Here is a 26315-nt window from a genome sequence, read left to right on the forward strand (position 1 = left end):
ATTTCACTCACAATTGAGCAGTGACATCATGCTCACATGACTGGACATCCCACAATAATTCTGGCTGTGGGAGACGGAAATGCTGTTTCATTTTCAGATGTTCGCAGGGCGGATCAGTGAGTTTTTCTCGCTATTCAGAGTGCCCACATCCCATGAATGAGAAATAAAAATCTTCTCACGTTGGCTAGTTTAGTGGAGACCCTCGCTCTCTGTGAGTCGGCATCATGTTTTTCAAATGACCATTCGCCCTTCTCCATCCACATTACGTATCCTGAGTTATATTGAGATAGCCTGCATTTTTACCATGCCCTCACTCCCGTTGCGTTGTGAGCCGGGAATGCAGTCGATGATTCGATCTTTTACAATTAAGCAGTCCATTTCTATATTTACAGAGACAGTGAGGCTGAGACTTGAGAATGGGGGCAGTCCTTGCGCTGGCCGAGTGGAGATTCACTACAAGGGGCAGTGGGGAACTGTGGATGATTATGAATGGGACATGCAAGATGCTGCTGTTGTGTGTCGGGAGCTGGACTGTGGGACCGCGGTCTCTGCCCCGGGCGAGGCTCACTTTGGACGAGGATCCGGACCTATTGTGACCTGGAATGTTGAGTGCAGCGGGACCGAGCGGGCTCTGAAGGAGTGTCATTCACAGGAATGGGATCCCCACAGCTACTCACACGACAATGATGCTGGTGTCGTCTGTTCAGGTAAAAATCTATTGCCATTTCTGTGCAGGTTTATCACAAGTCAGTGCTGTCTGGAACCAGAAAGGGATATGATAACACAACGACAACTATCCAAATATTATTAACATGATACTAACAAAACCCCCAATTTATTCTGTGTTACAATGCAATTTGTGAATATTTGAAGACAATGGGAGAGGTGAATTCCTGTTACCGTTTCCAATCCGGTAAAGGGGCAGGATAGGTGTCCATTGTGATGTCATTTGAAGCCACATTGAGAGAACTGCGCTGCAGGAATTATCACATTTACAACCCAATGCATACTGAGGTTCGACATTGAGTTGGCTGGCAGAATCACTTTGTGCCATTTATCTCCAGGTTGAAAGTCGCTTTCTGTCAGATTAGATGAGGGTCGGAGTTGTGGGTGAACATGAATGAGATCGACAGGGCAGCAAACTGATTGCAGGAACAATTTATTTCCAGATGTACCAGACCTAAAGTTAATCACATTAATGTTTATCAGAAAATAATCTAAGTCGCTGTTGCTATAAATTGCTCTGATTCTGCGCTTTTTAAAAATATCTCAGATCACAGAGCTCCGAGGTTGTTACCACAAAATTCCCAATGCTTTGGCAGACTCGAGATTCAGTTCGGTGACACCTGGAAAACAATGTGTGGGCTTGAATGGGATTTGAAAACCGCCAATGTGGCCTGTGCACAGCTTCATTGTGGAGTCGCAGTGTCTGTTTCAAGCTCGATGCATTCTGGAGGCAGTGCTGTTCTCACGGCTACTGAGGTGTTTAAATGTACGGGCAATGAAACTCAGCTGGGGAAGTGCCCTCGGTCTTCAACCACGCACCAGGATTGCACTGGACACAACAATGTCACCCTGATATGTTCAGGTGAGTACAAGCTTACCGAAAGAAAAAGACACATTTCCGCTTAATGTGTGTAAGAGTAATGTCGCTGGCATTCCTGACATTGCTTTGACCGTGACAAATCACAACTAATCCTCAAGGTTCTCATATTCTCTGGCACAAGAGTGATGAGGTAAAATATACACGAAATTATTCAAAATTTAAACATTTTAAAACGTTTGCGTTTGGGGTGGGAAAGACATTTCTTCAACTGTCCACAGTCAATACCCTTTAGTGTCGACGTTGACTAAACGTCGCTCATTGAGGATAATATGAATCATTGTTCGATACAGATACATTGACGTGAACTTCAGACAATTTAAGTTATGACAAGACAATTGTTTATTTTCTGAATTTCCGTGACCCATAATCGGGTCAGTAGTTTTTAACAATGCTAACAGACTGTATGGCATCATTGAAGGTATCTCTTGCCAACAAACTTTTCAGCAAGAAGTTCCAGCTCACAAACACTCGTTGGCTGATAGATATTATCATGGTAATTTATTCACCGTTCTGTCCCTTACTTACTTGTCCCTTCCCAATCTCTTAACTTTCACGTTGCTGTAAATTTATCTTGCCTTCGTAACACGTTGTATTTTGCATGGTATGCACTTTGTCAACTGTCTGATTCATTACATTCAAAGTTTGGGAGAAGATTTGTCGCTCGGGTGCTCGTTGTTGTGGTTCTGTTCGCCCAGCTGGAAATTTTTGCTGCAAACGTTTCGTCCCCTGTCGAGGATGTTACCGAGACAGGGGACGAAACGTTTGCAACAAAAATTTCCAGCTCGGCGAACAGAACCACAACAATGATTCATTACATTCCAATATGCAATACTGTGCACGTTTTGTCCCAAATCGTAACATTATTTCCTGTTACTCTTTCGATGATCAATTCGCAGGTCCAGTAAATTCTTTCGTTTGCTGCTTTGTTCATCAAGTAATATTCTCGTATACCTCTATCAGTTCCAGCTTCATTGCTTCAATATGATCCATAACCTGTCCAATACGCATTAGTCAAGCATGCATCTCTTCAAGAGCCAGGACACACTTTGTCAATTATGTGTTCCACATAATTATAAGCAATGTTTTCCCATCTTCCCAAACGCAAAGGAATTATTTCTCTCTTTCTGCCCTAAATTCTTCTATTCTTAAATTTAAGTTTAAGTTGCATTGCTGACTACCCTACCAAGTATTCTGTCAACTTGATGTATCTCAGCTTTTGAAGCTCCAACACTTATATCTAAGTGCACTTATTCACAACATGAAGAGGGAAAAGGTGAAAACATCTAAATGCACGCTGTAAGTCATTTTCCAGGCTGCCAAAATATACTGCCTCAAACTTCTTTGCTTAAAGTTTCATCTGTCACGTACTTATCTGTTTTGCTCTCTTTGCATGCTTTACTGAAATTGGGAGATGTCATGAATAATGGTTTGAAAACATTGATGCATGGTACCAGGGGCTAATTTTGAAGTGTTACTCTGCATCTCAATGCAAATTCGGGGAAGTCCATGTCACATTCTACCAAACGGTACACTTTCACAGGTTATAATTGATTTCATTACTGTAGGTTCGATGGCAGAATAAAGGTTAATATTATTGAAACTGCATATTGCAGCCAGCATCTGATGCACTGGTCATGATTTGGTCACCCGGACGCTCAACATCTTACTGTACAAAAAAACTTTTAACATTATAATTATCTCAATTGCCTCAAACTTGTAAACTCATTTGTTGCCCATGTTTCAGAAATTGCCTTCAAAAATAATTATTTAATACATTCGTCTCGTTAGCTGCACTGTATTGTAACACCCTGATGGAATCGGCTACGTCAGTGGTCTGAATGACTGGTCTTTGATATAAGGTAACGCCATTAGCGTTGGTTCATTACCCCCACAATCTGAAGTTGCCATGGATGTCCTTACCTTCTGAGCTCAACCCTCGGCTGATGAATAGTGACCATCAGGTTAAATCACCATCAACCACATCTCTCTAACAAGAATGCAGCCACGTATTCATCAGTAAATTGAGTTAAGCATTACTGCATGATTGCAAAAGTCAATCTAACCTGCACGAGCAATCGGGACCAAAAGTACACTGCTGTTATCAAACTATGGACTGCATCAAGTCAACCTTTACACCCTCGTTTCATAGGTTTTCCAGGACTGAGGTAAATGATCATAATCACTATCTTGGGAATACCCTTTAAATGGGAATAGTGGAAAGATTTTCATGAAATAATCGTAATTATTTTGAAGACATTGTAACTGTCACGTATTGTATTGGGCAATGGAGGATGAGATTCGATTTATTTTCTCTTTTGAATCTTGAACAAGTGCGTGGATATTTGCAAACGTTTGTTTGTTTATTTGATCCAAAACAGGAAACAATGGGCCCCGATTGGTTGGTGGGGAGAACAGGTGCTCTGGGCGAGTGGAGGTCCTGCATGGAGAGCAGTGGGGAACGCTGTGCGGTGATTACTTTGGCTTACAAGACGCCAATGTGGTCTGTGAGCAGCTTTTTTGCGGGACTGTAAAGTCGATCCCGAGAGATGCTCGATTTGGGAGGGGAGCCCGACCAGTGTGGAAGGAAAACTATGAATGCAACGGAAACGAGCGACGACTGTGGAATTGTCCTGTTTCTCATGGGGAAAGCTTCAACTGTTTACATGGAAATATGGCCAATGTCATCTGCTCGGGTGTGTCTTTTATAGCAATTGCTCTTTTGCGAAACAGTGTTTTTGTGTACTTAAAGTTTGGAATTATTTTATTTATACCTTAATGGAATGTCACTGGTGAGCCCATGGCCTGTTGGCCTTTTGTGACTAATCTCCGTTTAACTGGTGCACTAGTTCACTTCAGGAAGTCATTAGCTTTCAACTATATGGTTAATAATCCGCAGTCATATGTCAGTCAGAAAAGGTTAGACCGGGGCAGATGTCCTTCCGTAAGGAAAAGTATTAGCCAGATGAGTTGTTAGGAGAATTGATGATCGTTTGACTGTCACCATCGCTAAGACTAACTTTCCGTTCCAGACTATTAACTCAGTTTGATCTTTACCAGCTGCTATTCTGGAATTTCGGGCACTCTCAGCACCACCAGGTCTTAATTTCTATCTCCACTTTGCAAATCAAGAGGCCATGTTTGATTTGGCACAATGATGTTCTGAGATGCGACACTTGAGTTTTCGGAAGTTTATTTGTATTAAATGTACATTATGTTTTTTTTAAAAATTCTGAATGCCATCCAAGATGATAATTAATTTCCTAAATCTTTGCATATAACTGCCGCATTCTTCAAATGTCAATCCCCTGTCTCTCCAAAAATGCATCCATTCTGCCTGGGTTACTAATTGTGTTAGTGCTTCTAAACTCTCTGTACTGTTTCAGATTTGGAATATTCCACGAACATTTAAACAATAATTATTGTGATACTTAGTCTTTCAGGGAACGGAGATGTAACTGGTGAGGCAAGGATTTGTGCTGATGCCTGATTTCATTTTAACTAAGTTGGTTTTACAGGCCTTTAGTTATGATTTTGTCACTCTTTTATGAGCCTGAAGACCTTGTCGGGCAGATCAAATGTGGAAACCAGATTTGATTTCCTGACAAACATTAGGAGCTTCATGAGTTTTGGTTTCAATATTTCTTCATAGTTTCCCTGTTCACGAGCTGAAACTGGGCTCCAATTCCAGAGCATAAATTTTCCAACATTCCCCAGAGAATGCATAAAGCATCTGAATTACTCCTGACAACATTTTTATGACATGACATTCTGCCCTCAACTCCTGGCAGGGAATATCAGGATCTACACAAATGGCTCCGCAGAAATCAGATGTATTCATACCTTCTTATAAAAGGTTATGACGTAGCAATAACGTGGAGACCGTTTTCAAAAGATAATGGAGAATATTGGCAGTTACGTTAGTGAGTGACAGCATCACGTTTTAAGATTTAGGAGCTATCCCAAATTTTCACAAGTGTTTTGAATGTCATAATTCTCAAACAGACTTGTTCCTAAATTTCCATTATATTCTTGACCGTTGTCTCAGTCATGTTGCGGGTCATTTGCTCAGTGCAACATGCTCTGCCATCAACCATGAGAGGAGTGGCAACATATAAATGGTCAAAGCATACGAGTAGCATTTGCAGACTGACAGTCGGCCTGAATGGATGAGGTCGCTCGCTGAAGACGAGACTTTATTTTCAAACGAATGCCAGAGTAGCAGCACTTTTATTTCCACGCCTCTCTCAATTTTGTTGACAGAAGAAATGTGATGACATGATGAAAGTATTTGAAAAAGTAAATGGACAAAATATCTTTATGATTGCAAATCATACATTTTCCTGTGATTGTCAGTTCTCGAATATCTGTGTTCATTTCAATCGCTGTTCTCAGTAACTCTTATTTTGCAGATGAAAATTGGGCGCTAAGACGAGTGAATGGAGAAAGCCGCTGTGATGGCCGAGTTGAAGTTTACTCTCATGGAAGCTGGGGCGGAGTCCAGGACACCGTGTGGGATCAGAATGATGCCAACGTTGTCTGCAGACAGCTGGGATGCGGTTATGCCTTAGAAATATATAATTCTTCAAAGTACGGGGAGAGTGATGGTGGTTCGTGGGTACATGTTGTCCAATGTCATGGACATGAATCACAGCTCCAGGACTGCAGGATCTCCAACACATTGAATTCGTCTGACATCGAAGGCAGTAGCGTAGGGGTCCTCTGTTCAGGTAAGTAGACTCTTCACATTTAAACCAGCTCAGATATATCAAGCCAAATATTCATCTGCTGAGTAAATTGAGAATGTACACCACTGGCTTGTCAGTGTCACTCGAACCATTTATTCATCACTCGGATATCAGCAGACCTGAGGTGGGCGACGGGTGCAGATGGATGAATATGAGAAATTAACACCATTTTTGTGTCAGATACAAGCATTACGTGGCAGGTCAGGTGAATTGGCTATGCTAAATTCCGCAGATTGTCATTTGCATTAGTCCGAGGAAAATGGGTCTGGGTGGGTTAAATTTCAGAGGGTCGGTGTGGACTGGTTGGTCCAAAGGGCCACTTTCCACAATGTCGGGAATTTAATCTAGTCTTAAGGGGCGGCAGGCTGGCACAGTGATAAGCACTACTGCTCACAGTACCAGAAACCCGGGTTCAATTCCCGCCTCAGGGAACTGTCTGAGTGGTTTGCACATTCTCCCCGTTTCTGCGTTAGTTCACTCTGGGTGCTCCGGTTTCCTCTCACCGTCCAAAGATGTGCAGTATAGGTGAATTGGCAATGTCAAATTGCTTGTCGTGTTAGGTGAAGGGTTAAATGTAGTGGAATGGGTCTGTGTGGGTTGCTCTTCGGAGGGTCGTTGTGGACTTGTTGGGCCAAAGGGCCTGTTTCCACATTCTAAGTAATCTAATCTAATTACAGTTTCTTAACCCAAAAGTAAAGTTGACACACGTGCACAAAGAATGCGTTAGTTCAGATAAAGAGTCACTCGACTTGAAATGCTAACACCACTTCCCAAAGAGGCCAGTAAACCTCCTGCATTTCACCAGCAATTTCTAATTTTGTGAGAGTGACGTTGGCGTTGCGATTTGAAATTTTGATGAGAATGATTATAAACAGATATTGTTCAGACAGGCAAAAATGCCGAGGAATGGGAATTGGAGTTTAATTTAAATAAATATGAGGTGAGGCTTTTTATAAGTAAAATCCGAGGAGGATTTATACTTTTAATGGTAAGGTCCTGGGGATTGTTGCCAAACAATGAGACCTCGGTGTGCAGACTCTAAGTGCATTGAAAATGGAGGCATGGAGAGACAGTGCAGTGAAGAAGGTGATTGGTACTCTTACATTCATTGATCCGTGCCACTGAATACAAGAATTCGAAAGTCATGCTGTGGCTGTACATTGGTTGGCCACTTTTGGAATTATGTGTATCATTCTGGCCACCCTTTTAGAACAATGCTGGTAAACTTGAAAGGATTCAGAAAAAAATTGCAGTGATGTTAGCAGAGTTGGAAGGATTGACTTATATGGAGAAGATAAACAGACTGGGCGTTTTTCCCTGGATGGTCGGAGGCTGAAGGGAGACCTGACAGAAGTTTATTATATCAGGAGGAGCATGCATAAGGTGAATAGACAAGGCATTGTCCCCAGGATAGTGAAATCCGAATCTGGAGGGCAGAGGTTACAAGTAAGAGGAAAAGATTTCTAATGGAACTGAGGGACAATGTTTGTCACAAAAGAGGCTGTACGTATGAAATATCTTGACAGTGAGGTGTTGGAGGATAGTACGGTTACAACATTTAAAAGGCATCTGGATTTGTGAATAAATAGGAAACGTTTAGAGATATGTGCGCGGAATGTTGTTAAATGGGAGTGGATTAATTTAGAATATATGATTGATATGGAGGAGTTGGACTGAAGGATTTGTTTTTGTCCTGGATATGTCTAGGACTCCATTACTTGAAATGATCGCTTTTCTTTCAATTAGTAGAGCTTTTTATCTTCTCTGAGAATCTTCTGATCTCGTGCAGCATTGCAGAGACTGAAAGCGCAGTTTGAATTTTGCAGATAATGCACGAGAGACGTATTCCATCCAAAACAAGTGTCTTGAGATGTTTCACATGCGAAGTCGCCGCACTGCAATTATATAATATTTTGGGAGTCGTTGTGCGTTATGTCGCTCGGGATGGTGATGAGACCCTGAAGGAACGCTTTCATGATAATTGAAATGTCGAGGCAATGGCTTCTTGGTGATTGTGTGTTAAGTACTCAACTCGAATTACAACCGGGGACATTGCAACAGCATTGGAACTAAAGTTAGGGGACTGCTGTGCGGTAGATATAAGCAACTGTGTGACTTGCCATCAATCAGAAAAGCAGTTTGCAAGCAGTGAGCTCAGGGAAGGTCTCCTCTCGTGTCAGGTCCAGCGCACAAGTTGTCAAAAATTCCATTGTGCAGAATAACTTACAAATAGCTGTTATGCTGTTGACCTGATGGAAGCTTCACTTTTCCTCTATAAAGATCATAAAATGGTTCGTTAGAAGCTGAAGACAGTGTTTTAAGGCGAAAAAGTTTATTCTCAAACTGCAAGAAGCATGATTTAGACCAGAGCAGAAAACTGTGTGCAGTTAAGGAATCCACATCAGAGGATGGATTTGACAGTAATGGAGACAATGCAGGGGGAAACGTATGAGAGATTTTCTTGAGATGAACAACATTTAGCTATGAAGACAACTTGGCCAGATTAGGATTCATTTCCTTTGAACAGAGGCGACTGAGTATGGGCGGGATTGAGGTGTATAATAAGCAACAAGAAATCTTTCCCCTATGTTATGCAATTGCTTACCATGTGGCATAGAGTTAAGGTGATGGACAGAAGGTTCAGAGGGACCTGAGGATACTCTTTTTCATCCACTTGGGGCAGCGGAGTAGTCTGGAACTCACTGCTTGTAAGTTTGGTAGAGGCAGAAACGTTAGTGAAATCTAAGATATATTTAGATGTGCACTTGTGATGCGAAGGAGTTAAGGACGAACCCAAGTGCTGGGAAATGAGCATAAAATATTTAGGAGCTTGTTTTTGACAGAAGCAGAATGGGTGGGCCGAAGGTTCTTTCTCTGTGCTGAAGACTTCTTAAATCTGTGATTCTGTGAATTAGTTCTGGACCTTTGTATTTAAGTACACGTGATAATAACCTGAAATGACTTTTCGTCCCCTTTCAGTATTTACACTTTTACAACTACTCAAAGTGCTATTGCTGTCATGCTAATATATATGTTGTCTTTAAGTTATATTCTCGTAAGGTATAGTATTCTCATGTGCGCTGATGAATGAAAGCTGAGACGGTATTTATATTGGACGAACGTACAGTTATGTGCACTATAAAATAGGGTGAGCATTAGACAAAGTAACGCATGGACAGACATAAACGGAGTGGCAGGAAGAGAAAGCACAAATGCAACTGTTTGCAAAATATTTCACAGAATATTCAATATAGAAAGGGAAACTGAACCTGGCAGTACCAGGTGCAATAAGATATTTTGAAACATTCATGTGCTGTACATTCTTGCTAAAAGGTTACACTTGATCTAACAGTTTTGTAAGAAATTATGTTTAAGCACAATAAGTACTTCTCGTGATAACATTTAAAACGCTCTTTCCTGTATCTATATACTATGTTGCCCTGAGTGATGAAGGGAATGTGCATTGAATGTGTAATTGTTTCACAGAGCACTTTCAGGTAAGGCTGTCAGATGGTGGAAGCCCTTGTGCTGGTCGAGTGGAGATTTACGACAATGGAATATGGGGCTCAGTTTGTGATGATTCATGGGATGTGGTAGACGCTGAAGTCGTTTGTAAACAACTGGGTTGTGGAAAAGCACTGGATATGACACCCCCTTCCTCCTCTGGACCGGGCTCAGGCCACATTTGGTGGAAAGATGTGAAGTGTTTTGGAAACGAATCATTTCTCTGGGAATGTCCTTCAGTACCATTGGGTCACCAAGACGACTGTTCTCATAAAGAGGATGTGAGAATTATGTGCTCGGGTGAGGCCATTCTTTAATGCTCTTACTTTGCTCGAATGTTGTAAGTGAGACGTCATGCTGACGTATGTTCACTGAATTCGAAGGAATGTAGAGCAGCGGCAGTAATTTAAAGAAACGATCTCTGACACTTACATGTACACAAAAAGTGAAAGAACAATTCGTTTCTCTAATCTAACTTGCTTTTCTGTCAGTTTTTTTCACCTTCTATTGATACAAGACGCGTTTGTCATGAAAAGTGTCATTTTTGATCTGTTGTCACTACTCCAAGTGGATGCCAATATTGTCCTGATTGTCATAAAGGGTTTACTAAAACTTAATTCCAAATTTATGATCTTTACTTTTGTATCGGGCCACCAGAAATATGAGACCTGTTCGTGTGTCTATCGAACTATTTGTGACTCGAAAATGAAGGGAGTTTTTTTTCTTTATGTTTCCGAGCAGACTTCACTGTATCAGACACAGCTCCTGTACAATTGTATCTGACCTGTACTGCCTGTTTATTACTGTGCACTTGCGTTTTTCATGATTTTTCAGAACAGTAAAAATATTCCGTAATTTGCTTCCAACTGAGCAGTTTGAAACTTCCCTGGTGATACAAAATTAAAATTGATTATATATATATCTATATATATATATATATATAATTGAACAGCCATGATATCAGAACCAGTTCCAGTGGACCGTCACTTCTGCAAAGTGGACAATTTACTTTTAACACAGGCTTTCTGTTTTCTGTCAGTTTCTGCTTCTCGACCATTTCGGGTTCTCAAACAGTTCGCCAGATTCTAGTAGTGCCTTGGTCAAGTCCTTCTAAACTCCATGCACGATACACATTTGGCTCACTCCTTTTTTCATTGCAATATGTGTCATGAAGAAAACTGAACACAACGATCCGCGGATGCAGCGAATCTAAAACAAAAAAGGAAATTTTCTGGAAAAACTCATATGTCTGGCAGCATCCGTCGAGACAAAGAGACAACGTTTCATGTCCAGTGACACTTCCTCAATTCAGAATACGCGTCACTGGACCTGAAGATTTGTCTGTGCTTTCTCTCTTCACAGATTCTGTTGAGTTTCTCCAGCAATTCCCTTTGTTCATATCATGCATCCTGCTCGTTTCGGCAATCACAGGACACACCAGAGATATGAACAATCTAACAATCTGGATATCTGTTATTGTTTGAACAGGACACAAGGAGCTGCGGCTGGTGAATGGAAAGCATCGCTGTGAGGGAAGAGTGGAGGTGTTCTACAATGGGACCTGGGGAACAGTGTGTTCAGACACTTTGGATCCACACGTTGCCAAAGTGATTTGTAAACAGCTGCACTGTGGTGCGTTCCAGTATGTTGAGTACGACGCTCAGTCATTCGGAGCAGGAACGGGAACTATTTGGCTCGATGAGATGGAGTGTCTGTCACACGAGTCGACACTGTGGCAATGTCACACAGATCCGTGGGGTCAACACGACTGTCAACACCGGGAAGATGCTGGTGTAGTTTGTTCAGGTAACATGACAAGCCTTCTCAATGTTCGGGTGTCATTTCAAACATGAATTTCCAATAGACTGAGCATCTTTCTCCTTCCAACAGACAGCAATGTGACAAAGGAGCAGACCCTCAGTTCAACTTACTGCCATCAACAATTAGGTGCGTCTTCGTTCTCTATGTGCGAATTCTTGGAGATTCTGCTTTGTACTGCATTCAATAATAATCAGTTCTGTACCACAGATACGCAAGACAGTGTGCACTTGCATGGAGGAAGCAGCAACTGTTCTGGCAGAGTGGAAATCATGTGCGATCAACGCTGGGGAACGTTGTGTGGCAATTCCTGGGATATAACTGATGCAAATGTTGTCTGCAGAGAGCTGGGATGTGGCTTCGCACTATCAGCCCGAGATGAGGCCGCTCTCTCCCAGGAGAAAGATGTTATCTGGCAGAATGATGTGAAGTGTAAGGGAAGAGAATTCTCTCTGTTGGACTGTCTCTCCGCAGCTCCAGCTAAAAGCAAGTGCAACCACAAGGAAATTGCCAGTGTAAAGTGTTCTAGTAAGATTGATGCTGACTGACGTGCGCCATTAATGTTAAAAATCAGGGCAACTATTTGATTTCCTAAGTTACATTGCCCTTTATAATTATTCGTACTTTCTGTTCCACAGGATCCGAGTTGGTGACAGTCTCCCCTTCACCTCCACCTGCGGGTATTTATGACTGATACTCTTATTAGTATTTGTGTTCGCGTTCGCCAGTGCCATTGTTTCCTTAATGATGATTATTTACAATTTTCCATGGCAGACCTTAACTATGCTAAACCCATTTGTACTCCCTCCTTTAAGGGCAGGAAAGCCCGTCTATTTCGATGCCTGTTGTCGTCTGTTCATCTTTGGGAGTCTTGTTAATCTGTGAGTTAATCGCATTACTGGTGGTCATGCAGAGAAAATTGCAAATGAAAGGTAAGCATCATATCTACCGACTGAGCTAACACTGCGTCACTTTCACTGTTGCATATGTTCTCGGGGCTGTACGTTTTTATTGCAGTTTTCGAGCATTTGACTGAGATGGTCACGATTGTGCGGCACTTCTTGGCTGTCTGTTTTCTTCGAGGGACTTTGCCCAATGAAACGCGAAGTTTTAATAAACACTCAGATAAATGCATCAAATCTGTAAATAGCAGTTAAAAGAATATTCTAACTGTGTGAAGTATGCATCAAGTCGCTCAGTATATTTGGAGAGAAACTGAATTAACGTATAATGTGGCGTTGCTACAGTCATCATTGGGAAAGAAATATAATGACTGCACTTTCTTATCTTTCAGTTAACATATACATGACATTCCAGAGCAGGTCAATGATGGCAGCAATATGTCTCCGTTTCATTGAGTTATTTGCAGACTGCCTCTAAATATTTCTTCATTAGTCACTATTATTTATGGTTCTTCAGTGTCTGGGTGCTGCTACCACAACCCAAGATCATTGAGAGGATTAAGGGTCCTTTTAAGGGAACTTCCAGTTAGGCAACAATTGGCTTCCTCTGACTGAGCAAATGATACTTCTGTACTTTGCACAATAATTTAAAAGCGTTTGCTTGGGGACCATTTTCCACGAGTTGGCAATGAAAATCAACACTAATAACAATCATTTTCTATCCTTTCACATGCTCTTAATTTTCCTTTACATATAGCCAGAAAAACTAGGCACGATCAATGTCATCAAGGTGCACCTTATTTCATTCGTCTCACGTTTTTGTTTTTAACTAATTGTCATAATTATGCAATTGTTTATTGAAATTAGTCCAATTCTAACAACATTATTATCAATCTTGTTTGTTAGCAACACGGTATGTTGAACATTAATTTGTAATCTCCTCAATGGTATCAAGTCTTTTTTAAAAATATAGGTTATTAGCATTTTCGTTTTTTCATTGCATTAAAGAGTTTCATTTTCTGCACTCAACATCTTCACTCACATGCACCATTGCGAGCTGAGAATTTTCTTGAATAGATATTGAACCAGCAAAATTAGAACAAAACACCCAAATTTATACCAACAAGAACATCTCGCTCTTTCTGTTTAACATACTAGGTTCGGTAACTGATGTGACATGGAAATTACTCATGGCCTGTTCACTTGTTTTTCCAAGATGTTCTCCCTTCAGCGATCAGTTAACGTTGTGTGAAGATTCTAATCTACAGCATTGTGTGAACTCGTTCTTCTCTCCCCTGGTTCTTCAGATATAAACACCTTGTTTCTGCGAGTGTTCAGCTACAAATGCTGACCAGTCTCTTGTTTATTCAATAGAACTTTTCCTTGGTGGCAGAGGCTCACGCCTTGGTTTGTACCAAGGAATTTATGAAGAAATTGAGAATATTCCCCCTGGCAAGAGGACGGATCACAAACATGGACCAGGTATATATTTCCTATTGTATAGTGAATCATGACTGGATAAGCATAGCTTCCATTTAATTTGCAGTCTTCCATGATCAATGACTGAATGAACATGATCATTAGTTAAAACACAGTCGTCGTGTGTGAGAAGCTATCTCATTAACTGTGTCTCTGTCCGCATTTCGTGAGATGAAGAATTTCAATATGATAATTCCCACTGGCCTACATTCCTGATAGATTATTTCTGGCATGCATTTGAAAAGGCAAACAGAACTATCAATTTCACTTCTACCCTGGTTTCACCCTGACCCCTTCAGATGGGTGGACAACTAATCAATTCGTCATTGATTTTAAAATAATATAACTTTTGCAATAAGTATGGATTACACAGCACCAAAGAGCTGAAGCAAAATTGAGGAATCAATGTATAAACAAATATGATGAATCACAGAAGATGAGTGGTGCTGAAAGTGTGCATATGACTCTGAAACTTTGCAGGTGTTCAGATACAGTGTAAATGAATGGAAAGAAAATGTCTGGTAGATGATAAATGTGAAATTATCCATTTTGGTTGGAATAAAATTAGAAATGACTATTATTTGAACGGACATGGCCTGAAAAGTAGAGATAGCAGATTTAGGACTAAATTGAGGAGGAACATTTTCACCCACAGGATTGAGAATTTATGGAATTCCCTGCCTCATCAGATGTCTTTAGAACTGGGGTGAATAATGTTTTGAACGTTAAAATCGTGAGTAAGTCGAACTGAAGCCACGAAAAGATCAGTCACGATCTTATTGAACGGCGGAACTGGCTGCAACGGTCAGATGGAGTATTCCTGCTCTTAGATCTTATATCATATTCCTTCCCGCAGTGGGTTCACTTGACATTATTCCAGATATTTCTACAGGCACGATTAAAGAACAATACTTTCTGTTGTCACCCTACAATTAATAACATTAAACCTTCAACTATAGTCCTTAAGTCTACGACATACAGGATCAGGATTAGATCATTTGGCTCATCGAGTCTATTCTGCCATTCAATAAGGGCTGATGTGGTTCTCAACCACTTTGATTTGCCTTCTCCTTGGATGTTTTATCCCCTTATTAATCAATAATCTTTGTATTTCTGTTTTAAATACACACTGTTTGGCCTCAATAGCCATCTGTGTTCCATAGATTCGCAGGCCTCTGGTTGAAGAATATTTGACTCATTCTAAATCTTATTGGTCATGGCTTCTCTTGGAATTCGAGTTTGAAAGTAACTCTCCATTTTTATTTTTAGTAATTTATGCTTCCATTGACTCACTCAATCGCATTGAATACTACACCAGCCACAACTTGACTGACAATAATCCCGGATCTGAAAATCTTGAGGTGAAATCCAACAGCATTCCAGGTGTGTATAGCATCACTTTCTGTCAATTAATTTTCGTCCAACACCCTCTAAGCTGTCCAAAACTTAACGATTGCAACCCTCACAAAGTAGTGTGACCACTGGAATGTTGGTTAAAGAGAAAATCGCTGTTTTGATACCACATGATCATGGGCATGGTCTGTCCGGCTGTCTTGTTGCTCACAGAGATTATAGAGCCTATGACCTCAACTTGTAATGTGCAAAGAGACGTGCGTTCGATGTCGTTGCTTTCAGGAACTGCACTCACACCCATTCCCGAAGAAGAATACGTCTCCTTAAGCTGAACATTACAAAAACAACCAGGTTATCATTCTAATCGCATTTTTCCAGCACACCCTGGCCCACAGCCTTGTTTGTCTTGACATTGCAAGTGCATCACTGAATATTTTTTTGAGCGTGTTTTGCCTCTATCACCCTTCCTGGCAGAAAGTCGAAGATTTCCTGTTTAATTCTCCCATCACTTCTCTGAAATGTATGGCCTTTGGTCATTGATCTCTCCACCATAGAGAGATGTTCCTTCCTGTCTTCCCCAACTACAGTCGTCATCATTTCATGACTCATCGCAGGCATGCCAGCAACTCTGCATGCTCAGCTCCAAGTCAATCAATTGCAAGACAGATACAGCGGTAGGTCTCTCAGCCCTTCGTAACTCTTCCTCCTTTCAATGAGATAATTCCAAACTATGGTGTGGCCGAAATCCAGCTCCCTACCTTTGAAGCATGTCCATAAATACCTTTGATCAACAATAATCTCGGCCACATTTAACATTAAGAATTGATCAGACATCAGCTAATTTTTGGGAAATATATTTCCAAACCCTGTACAGCTTTATCCTTTCTTGACATCTTCCCTGAACGGTCTGGCATTAATTCTGTGTATAACACCTCTCGAGCTAAAATAGTCTAATCAGTTGAAGTAGTTTACTTTATGTTACCTGTCTTATCCGGGTTATTATCTTGAATAATTCAATCAGATAACCTTTCACCTTCTCATTTCCACAGAAAACAATCCCAATTTGCATCAACTCTGCTCATTCCGTAACTTCAGAATTATGACCTAACTCTTCTGGTCTCAGTTTCCAGCACTTGCTCTCTCTGAGACATTCGTCTCGTTTTCTAGTTATCGTTGTTGTGTATTTCAATTTGTATCAGTGATGCTCATCTTTCTCTCCAGGTCGAATTCGTGGTGAGTATGACGATGTTGAGACTGAAGATGCAGACTGTCATGATGGAAAGTTACAATTGGACAGTGATCCTGATGAACACCCTCACACTTACAGATGATGACAGTGGTCTTTGTTCACTCGGTGAGTCGAATAACAGATACTCACATCTTTAACCACCTTTCTGTGCATTCACACTGCCATAATTCCTTTCCATTCCATGATAATATTATATTTACTGAAAATCCTAGAACAACGTCCAAACCTGTGCCTCATTTCCACAGCTTGTCACTGAGAAAGCAATGTATTATTGGAGAACGATTTTTATTTCAAAAGCACAAAGAACCGTCTTTAAAAATGAATTCGATGCGATTCATCATACACTGCGTTTTGTCAGTTCTTCGAATCGCTGATCTTCACCCAATTTTGGAATTACATATCTACAAAATTGCTGTTTCAATGCGTCATCAACTGGCTGTATGGAGAATATGAAAGATGGGGTTTTACGTGCTCAACAGTTTGAACGGTTTATCTCTTGTAGCTCACAGGGAATACAGAGCCTCGGACCTTTACTTGTAATGTGCAAAGAGACGTGCGTTGGATGTGGTTGTTTTCAGGAACTGCACTCACACCCATTCCCGAAGAAGAATACGTCTCCTTAAGCTGAACATTAAAAATGCCAATAACTCACGGTTGCCTTTGAAACCCAGACTATCTGATCAGCTGCTTAACCATTTTAGTGTTTTCGAATGACCTTTCGGAAAAGAAAAACTGCTCCAATGTTCCTTGGAACCCAGTTATCCGCTTCCATTATTCTTCACCTTCTCTCCTTTTTCACAGAGAGTTGTTTAATTACTGTTGTGAGAACTCTCCTGTAACATGTAGCAGTCACCACACTGACAAACAAGCTCCTGTGTTTCTTTGAAGAAGGGTCACCGGGCCTGTAACTTTAACTTTGATGTGTTCCAAACATGTGTCCAGACATGCTGGGTTTTTCTCGCAATTCCCGTTGTTTGTTTCTGATTACGAATGGCCAAATGAGCTTCCCTGCACTGCATGATTCGATAGAACTATGATACAGCCGTTGCCATGTTACCTCTGTTGTGCAATCAGAAAATACATCTGACTTCCCCTGATAACTCGCATATCGGTGGCGCCTTCACTGTTGACATGCACTGGATGTGCGATCCAAACTTTTACAACGTACGCATCAAACCCACAATTGCGACGTTTCCCTCTGAGTTCCAATGTTTCTGATGCAGAGGAAAGAATGGGATGCCTTGGCTTTCAGCAAAATTCTGAAATATCTTGAGCACTATGTAATGTTGAAAATCATCATGGAAAACTTGACATTTATTTTTGAGTTAAACATTGAATACTTTCGTGAGGATTGTTTAAATTAATGAAGAAAGCAACTTTTATTGTTTCACAGAGATCTATTAAATTGTTTTAGGAGTGCGAAAGAAACCATAGATATTTGTTTATCTTGCAATTTCAATCAACATCTCACCTGCAAAATCGTGCATGGCCAATGATATACTTTTGAACATTTCATAACTACTATCATTTAGGATATTGCCCAGCCAATATTCGCACAAACCAGAGGCGATGATCATTATATAATATTTTGAGTGAGCTTGTTGATTGTAGAATAAATATTGGCCCAGTGATCACTTGCTGCACATATCTCTCTAATCTTCAGAGTAATTTCCAGGCTGTCGTTTGCATCAGCTAAACACACAGATCGATAAACATGTCAATGTGACTTCCAAATATGGCCCGTCATCAGTCTGACCTTGCTGAGGCAGAATTAGTCTTGTCCCTACTCCATGGAGTGAGAGTTTCAGATAGGGATTGGTAGATTCATGTGCTGTGAATCGAGCCAGAGGCGACTTGAACGCGTGGACTCAAATTATTTTCTTTATCATTTCAGGTAGATTTTAGAAGCGTTTTCAACATGGGACGTCCCAGTATTGCGAGAAGTCGCCGACTATCGTTTTAAATCTCAAAAATATTTTTCTCACTATGAGCTGCAACTGGTTGTAATTCAGCAGCATGTACTTTGGCATTGAAATATATATATTTGCATATATATACATTTGAAATATAACTGAAAAATTGCATGTTGTGTGTTTTAATGAGTTAAAAGTGGGTATAAACAGAGTGCATCGAAGTTATTTTTTATGTGTGCATATATTACATAATTCATTTCTCAGTGTGAATTTTTGAAGTCACAATAGTGGACGATGGTCCTGTGGCGGGTCAATGAGGTATTGAGGAAATTCCATGTGGAATTGCTTTGCTTTCTCATACCGAATGAAGGAGGCTTTTAAACTTGTCAAGCCAAAGAATTCTATGAAGTGCTGTTTTGCTGTTTATTGAATGAAATGTTCTGTCCATGAACTGGGAATATTTCTGAAAGTGATGTGCAAAATGTAGGACACAATTCATCAATAAAAATGCAGTGATTGCAAGTTTGTTTTGGGATTCTGAGTCCGTTTGTTGATGTCAGTGCCAAGTGTATGTGTGTGAGTGTCAGTGAGTAAGTGAGAGTGGTTGTAATTAGCTGTGCTTGTGCAACTGCATCTCTGAATATGAGAATATCTGTGCTTCGGCCAATACGTTGGAAAGCCGATTGCAGGAGGGAAGTACACAGGAAATGGAAGGGAACTTGGAAAGTTAACCTACAGAAGGATCGTGGCTTACAATCTGCTTTTCTGTAAAGGTAGCAACGGAGGTGGGTAAGGTAAGCAAGGAGGCACATGACAAGGTTTCCTGCATTAGTCGGAAAATACGTGGTATACTTTTTATGCAGTCAGGTTGTGTGTTGTCGAACTTTAATTCGGCCACATTTGGAAGATGACACACAGTTCTGGCTGCCACTCCCCCGAAATGACATGGAGGCGTTGTTGAAGCTACCACTGTAAGAACAGCGTGCAGGTGTGGGACACTGCAAAGGGTGTGCTGCATGCTCTATTTGGAGAGGCATGTTTGGTGTGGATCGCCAAAGTTGCGAATGGGACAAATTGTGGAAGCACAATTTTGGCGCGGGGTGGGTGTGGGAGTGGGGGCGAGGTGTTAATTTTGAACGGACAGAAAGGAGGAAACTTCAGAAGGCTATGAATTGAGGCACGGCATGTGTGAGAGTGAGAAATGTGTAAGGTAATATTTTAAGGTGTAAACAAGCAGGGAGTGGTGGGTGAGAAAGACAGAACCGAAAAGTCGAGACAGAGATACAAAAAAAGAGAACACATCCAGAGACGATATCTGTGACTGTGTCTCTTTGCAGCGGAGTCTCTGTTTATTTTAGATGTTGAATCTGTTGAAATAGGGTTAAACCATTCCCCACTTTCTCTCAGTCATCCCTTTTGTTCAAAGTGATATAACACTGATGGTCATGTTGATGCGAGTTTCCATATGTGTGTCTTTGCATTTTGTTGTGTTTGTACCAGTGTGTCTGTTCCTGCCTGCAATGAGATACACTTTATCCGGGAGGGAAGTTTGATTGAAACAATAAACTAAAAAATGCGAGAGTCAAAGGCTTGGAAGTTCTCTCGCGCTCTCTCTCTACCCCCTCCCCCAACCCCGTCCTCCTCTTATATTCCAAGTGAGACAATGCCAACCAATACCAGTCCATAAGCGGCAGATATTTTTTCTTGGATAAAGCATTCAAGCCTGTGAATTTCCCAGGTTACAATGATACTTTATTCTTCAAGGAGAAAGTGAGGACTGCAGATGCTGGAGATCAGAGCTTAAAATGTGTTTGCTGGAAAAGCGCAGCAGGTCAGGCAGTATCCGAGGAGCAGGAGAATCGACGTTTCGGGCATGAGCCCTTCTTCAGGAATCATTCTTTAAATGCTGCCTGACCTTCAAACCTGCGCTTGTAGAACTTTTGTTCAATCGATCTTGCCCCTGTGATATGAGCAGAAGGAGATGAACAGACCAATGTTGGCCTGAGCCCTTCAAATATTAAATTCTTCCGTCACTTAGAATCTTACTCAATAAATTACATATAATTGTATTCTATGGGGAGGGGCCAGAATACAGTTGCCAGCAAATGTTCGATTTAAGGTGTACAATGTCAGGAAACAGCCCAAATATAAATCACTTCGACATTGCAGAAGAAACTCATAGGTTTTTCAACATAAACATCTTTCACTCTGATGGAACCCGAAGTAAAATTGCAATCATCTCACTAGTGTGTGCATGTCTGTGTGCCTGCATCTGTGCGAAGCGTATGTGCGTCAGTGAGCGCGTCAATATAGATGGTTGTCTTTCTGTATCTGTATGCTGCTGTGAGTTGGTCGCTCTCTTTCTCTCTCTCTGATGGTACGCTTGATGGCTTTCACGCTGCAGCTTCTCCTATGCAGTGGCGTTGGCAGTCCAGCAGAGGGTGGCTTTATATCAGTTTTAACACAAGGGAGTAATTGGGACAGAGACATTTCTCTTCTCTCTTTCTCTCTCTGCCTTCTTCTTCTCTCCTCCTCACTCCTCCATCTCTCTCTCTCCCTCTCCCTGTCCCACTCTCACCTCGTTCTTCCTTCATCTGTCCCCTGCTCCATAATCTCTCTACATGTCTCCCGTTCTCCACACCCTCTCCCCCACGCTTTATCCCTTCCTCTCCTCCTTCTGATCCCTCACTGTCTCTCACTCTTTCCCTTTGTCGTGTTCCTGTCTGCCCTGTCCCTCTTCCTCTCTCCCTGAGTAACTCGGAAAATATTATGGGGAGCAATGAATTACCGGGAGGTGGTCACCTCGTGTGATTAAGACACAGGCTATGGTACCAAAGCACTTCTGTTGACCTGGACTGCATAAGGATGTGTACACTTTGCCATACATTTCAGAGGTGCATCGTAGGGTGAGCCACAGGCAGTAATCAAACTAGTGCATTTGCTGCCAATTTCCGCGGATTCCAAGAACACGTCACGTGGGTTATGATTGATTGTGTATGTCCTTTCCATAAAACCAGAAGTGGGAATCATTGCTTGCTCACTGTAATGGATGTGGCTATCAGATTTCCGGAGGTATTTCCACATTGGTGTGTTAAGGAAAAAAGGGTGGTGGAGGAGTTGATACCTTTCTTTACCAAGTATGGGTAACCCAGAGAGATTCAGTCAGACCAAGACTCCAATTTTGCTCCGCGGTATTTAAGGAAGTCATGGATAAATTGTGCATGCAGCACTTTAAATTAAATGCGTACCATCCTGAATCCAAGGGAGCCTTGGAAAGGTGGCGTCAGACCCCGTAGATTATGTTTAAGAGCGTACTGTCAGGGTTACCCAAATGCTTGGGATAAAGGTATCCCATTCACATTGTTTGGATTAGAAATGCAAAAAGCCTCCACCTCCTTCTCTGGCAGCTCATTCGCAACACGAATCAAGTGAAAAAGCTACACTCAGTTCCCTTCTAAATCTGTCCCCTCTCACCTTGAACTTATGCCCTGTGTGTTTGGTTTCCCCCACCCTGGTGAATGAAAAGCCTTGGATACTCACGTTATGTATGTCAATCGTGACATTGTAAAGCTTTACAATGTTATCCATCAGTCACCTACAATCCGGGGAGAAATCAGTCCCAGCCTATCCAACCATTCCTGGCAACACAAACCATCCAGCTTAGATTCAGCATTGTAAATCTTTTCTGCTTTCTTTTCCAATTTAATAACATCGTTCCTTAAGCAGGGCTTGCAGAATTGAGCGTGGTACATCAAAAGTGGCCTCACTAGATGCTGTGTCCTCACCAGATACATACCTGGAATGCCAACGACAGCCAGAATGGGGTAGTAGACACACTGAATTATCCAAAACACGTCCTGAATTCGAGATGTTAGAGATATCCAATTCTGGGAATGCCAGTAGAGTCCATTGTAGAAACTTCAGTCCATTGTCATAATGATCATAATCAGTCACTCTCAGAATCCAATCTCTTCCTCTGTCGAGACGACCATCCCCCATTACTGAGGGAGTTGGCACAACCACTGACATGGCAGGGTAACACGCTGCAAGGAGCCCCTGAGTATTAAAGGAGGAGGGTGCCCTTCAGGTACACAGCGATAAACTGTGGAGCCTGATGTTAATGAGAGATGGAGAACAAACAGGTTCCATTAACCCATTCCATTCCAGCAGCGTTCTACACAGTAACATCGAACGTCTGCCCAGTCTCATTGGTACCTCCGTGGTTCACTGGGTGAGTCAATGTGACACGTTTCAGATACGAGAGTGTTGTCAGAGGACTGGAGAAGTGCAAATTACCCAGGCTGTGTATTCAAAAAAATAGAATGGATTTGTTTTATTTTTAATTCATTCCCTGGACCTGATGTGTCTTTGGCTGGGCCCAGCATGCTGCCTGACCTGCTGTGCCTTTCCAGCACCACACTCCCGACATTTATCATGCCATCCCTAGTTACGTCCATGAGAAGGTAAGGCGTGCGACTTGGAGGGGACTTGAAGGATAAGGAGCAGCATATGGGGGAACACCAATCCCTGCAGGTTCCCCACCGAGGCCCTCACCATCCCGACTCTGAAACATATCGGCTGTTCCTTCTGTGTGAATTGGTCAGAATCCTGGAAATCCCTCCGGAAGGGATATTGTGGGTCTACCCTACAGCACATGGACTGCAGCAGTTCAAGAAGGCAGGATCGACCCCAGCACCTTCTCAAACACTGAAAAAAATGCATGTACACAGAAGGGTGCTGAGTTCCCAGAAGGAAAATGATGTATTGTTCCTCCAGCTTGCACTGAGCTTCGCTAGGTTATAATTGCAAGCCTGCGAGAGATTTTTTCCAGAGAACAAGGTGGTGATGAGAACATTCCCAACGAGCCTTTGACCAATCCTTTGTCTATCCAACTATCTTCATCTCTCATTGTCTCCACCTCACTCCATTTTTCACTCATTCATCCGTCGCCATACCTTCTCCAGGATATATATCAATAGCTTCAGAGCCAAAGCCAATTCTGAAGGAGGTCAGTGAACCCGAAACGTTAACTATGCTTGCTCTCCACAGATACTGCCAGACCTGTTGAGTATTTTTTTAAACAATTTCTGTCTGTTTCCGATGAATGTTTCAGTGCAGGACAATTTGGGAACAGTGACCAAAGTTCAGTATGTTTAAGGTAGGTAGAATAATGATCATACAGGTCCTCTGGTAAATGTTTTAGTACAGGGTAAGGCAAATGATAACGTCATCAGGCAATAACTGGAGAAATTAGGTTTTAGGGATTCTTTTCAGGGGAAATGTCATTTTGTCAGGTGGGAATCATTAAAAAGGTCAATGATCAGAATTCGGAATCACGTGGAATCATACAGTCGTACATCATGGTAACAGACTTTTTGATCCACTCGTCAAAACTGATCAAGTTTCCCAAAGTAGACCAGTCCCATTTGCCTGCAGTTTGCCCATGCCCCTCTGAACGTTTCCTAGTTATGTAACTGTCCAAATGTCTTTTCAATTTTTTAAACTGCACGTGCATCAACGTCTTCCTGTGAGGCAGAAAGGTTAGGACGGCAAGATTCGGAAATTGCAAATGACAAGAGATATCAAAAGTTTAGTCAGAATGAGAAAAGGAAGCAAGTGTTTAGAAAATTGAAATCAAACAAGACCCTTGAGAGGTTTGAAGGAAGCAAAAAAAAAACATTAACAGATGAATTATCAGTGCTAAAACAGACCATAAAATGTTGTTGGCCAGTAGGATCAGGGCAATGTATTGTTGCATTCAGAGCAAGTGTTCAGTGTGAACAGACTCAAGGACAAAGGAGGGAATTTATGACGAAAGCTAGAAGAAGGGAGTAAGACCCTTAGTGAATATCGCGCATCCGTATCCACAAAGGAGAATGAGATGGAGGATGGCGTTTTTAGAGAGGAATATGATGATATTCTGGGTCATGTCAAGATTAGGAGTGAGGAGGTTTCGGGTGTGATGTGAAATATCAGTTCAGAATTGTTCCCAGGATATTGAAGGAGTTGGTGACTGGGAATTTGCTGAAGCTTTGTCAGAGATTCTTGTATCTCTTTTGCCACAAGAGAGGGTACAGGAGACTGGAGAATAGCCAATGTGTTTCGTTTAGTTAAAAAGAGCAACGCTGTTAATTCAGGGAATTACATGCAGCTGTGGCTTTCCTCCATGGTCGGTAACTGCTTGTAGAAGATTCATATGCACGGGATTTGCTCACATTTGGTCAAAAAAACGCATATTAATGATAGTAGCCATGGGTTTACGTGGGATGCCGTGACTCACAAATTTGACTGAGTTTTGTGAGCAAGTGGTGAAGACAATTGATGAGGGTAGTGAGTAGATGTTGTTGCCGGCAAAGACTTTACTGAAGCATTGAATAATCTCCAGTATGTCTAGCAGATAAAACCACGTGGGATCCATGGTTGTGAGCTTGTAAGATAAATCAAAAATTGGCTTGGTCGGAGGAGACAGAAAGGATAACTTTGATAGCTGTTTTCTGACTGGAGGTCTGAGTGATATCTCTTTGCAGAACGATCCTTGTTGTGACCTGCATTGTTTGTAAAATTCATTTAGCTGATCTGGTTAGTAAATTTCTAGAAAACATGAAAATTACCGGAGATGTGGGTAGTGAGAAAGTCTGTCAAAGCGTACAGCAGGCTATGGAGCATTTGGAAATTTGAGCAGAGAAATAGCAGATGGAGTTGGATCCCAATAAGAGCAATTTGATGGACGTGGGAGTTCAAAAGCAAGAGGAAATCACGTCAATGAAGGTCAAGGATTTTGGTAAAGTGTTTGATAAATCCCTCATCGTAGATTGGTTTCGAAAAGTAAGTGATATGGAATCCTTGGTGATATGGAAAGTTTGGTGTAAAATTGAATTGACCATTGAAAACACAGGATGTTACAGAACCGTGTTTTTCCCTGTCTGCAGGTCATCAACCACATGTATAAAATTTGGATGAAAGTGTAGGTGGTGTTATTGTAAGTTTGCAGACGACACAAAAATTGACTGATTATGCACAGTAAAGAAGGGAGTCAAAAGTCACAACAAGTCATGGATCAGTTAGACATTTGGTTGGAGAAACAATGGATAGCGTTTTACCTGGTAAGAGGTGGTGATGCATTTTTGGAAATTAAATGCAAGTGGAAACTGCACTGTTAATGGTCGGACTCTGAATAGCATTGATTGACAGTGGGTTCACGTCCATATATCCCTGAAAGATGCAACACAAGTGGATAAGTTAGTAAAGAAGTTATACAGCATGTTTTCCTTCTCCAGTCGGGGCAGTAAATGCAAATGTTGGCAAATCGCCCTGCAAATGTATAAGGCACCGATCAAGCAAAATTTGGAGGCTCATGCACAGTTTTGAAGGCTGCACTACTGGAAGCAGGTGGAAGCTTTGGAGAGCACGCAGAAGATGTTTCACAGAATGTTGGTGGATTGGAATGTATTAAGCACAAGGAGATGTTGGACAAACGTGGATTATTACGTTTGAGCATCAGAAGCTGAGGGGGAGATTACTGAAGTATTTAAAATTATGAGAGGGAGAGGCAAAGAGAATAATCAGAGTCTCCGTAGGGCGGAAATGTACAATACTGGTGGGCACAATTTTACGTTGAGAGGCAGAAAGGTGGAAGGATATGTGAGTTTTTAACCTCATAGATAGCAGTACCTGGAATGTGTTAACATGGGAGGTGGCATGAACAGTTATGGTATCAACAATGGTGTTTAGACAGTTGAATGAACA

At 41.5% G+C, this 26315-nt stretch overlaps 2 protein-coding genes across 2 annotated transcripts in view; both read left to right on the forward strand.

Moving 5' to 3' along the window:
* Positions 1 to 304: 304 nt before the first annotated feature.
* Positions 305 to 16738, forward strand: LOC148144486 (scavenger receptor cysteine-rich domain-containing protein DMBT1-like). The gene is made up of 11 exons (XM_087975343.1): positions 305 to 707; positions 3985 to 4299; positions 6016 to 6333; positions 9838 to 10155; positions 11344 to 11684; positions 11871 to 12201; positions 12312 to 12353; positions 12489 to 12605; positions 13950 to 14057; positions 15324 to 15437; positions 16629 to 16738. Exons 1-11 carry the CDS (start codon positions 305 to 307, stop codon positions 16736 to 16738), a joined length of 2517 nt encoding a protein of 838 aa, XP_087831469.1.
* Positions 16739 to 25262: 8524 nt separating this feature from the next.
* Positions 25263 to 26315, forward strand: part of LOC148144487 (scavenger receptor cysteine-rich type 1 protein M130-like) — a 32409-nt gene continuing 31356 nt past the window's right edge. Inside the window, exon 1 of the mRNA XM_087975344.1 lies at positions 25263 to 25394. Within this exon, the coding sequence (XP_087831470.1) occupies positions 25263 to 25394 (132 nt within the window). The remainder of the gene's footprint in view (positions 25395 to 26315) is intronic.

Source organism: Chiloscyllium plagiosum, unplaced genomic scaffold, assembly GCF_037043375.1.
Source record: "Chiloscyllium plagiosum isolate Xiang-an unplaced genomic scaffold, Cpla_swu_hap1 HiC_scaffold_27, whole genome shotgun sequence".
Lineage (NCBI taxonomy): Eukaryota > Metazoa > Chordata > Chondrichthyes > Orectolobiformes > Hemiscylliidae > Chiloscyllium > Chiloscyllium plagiosum.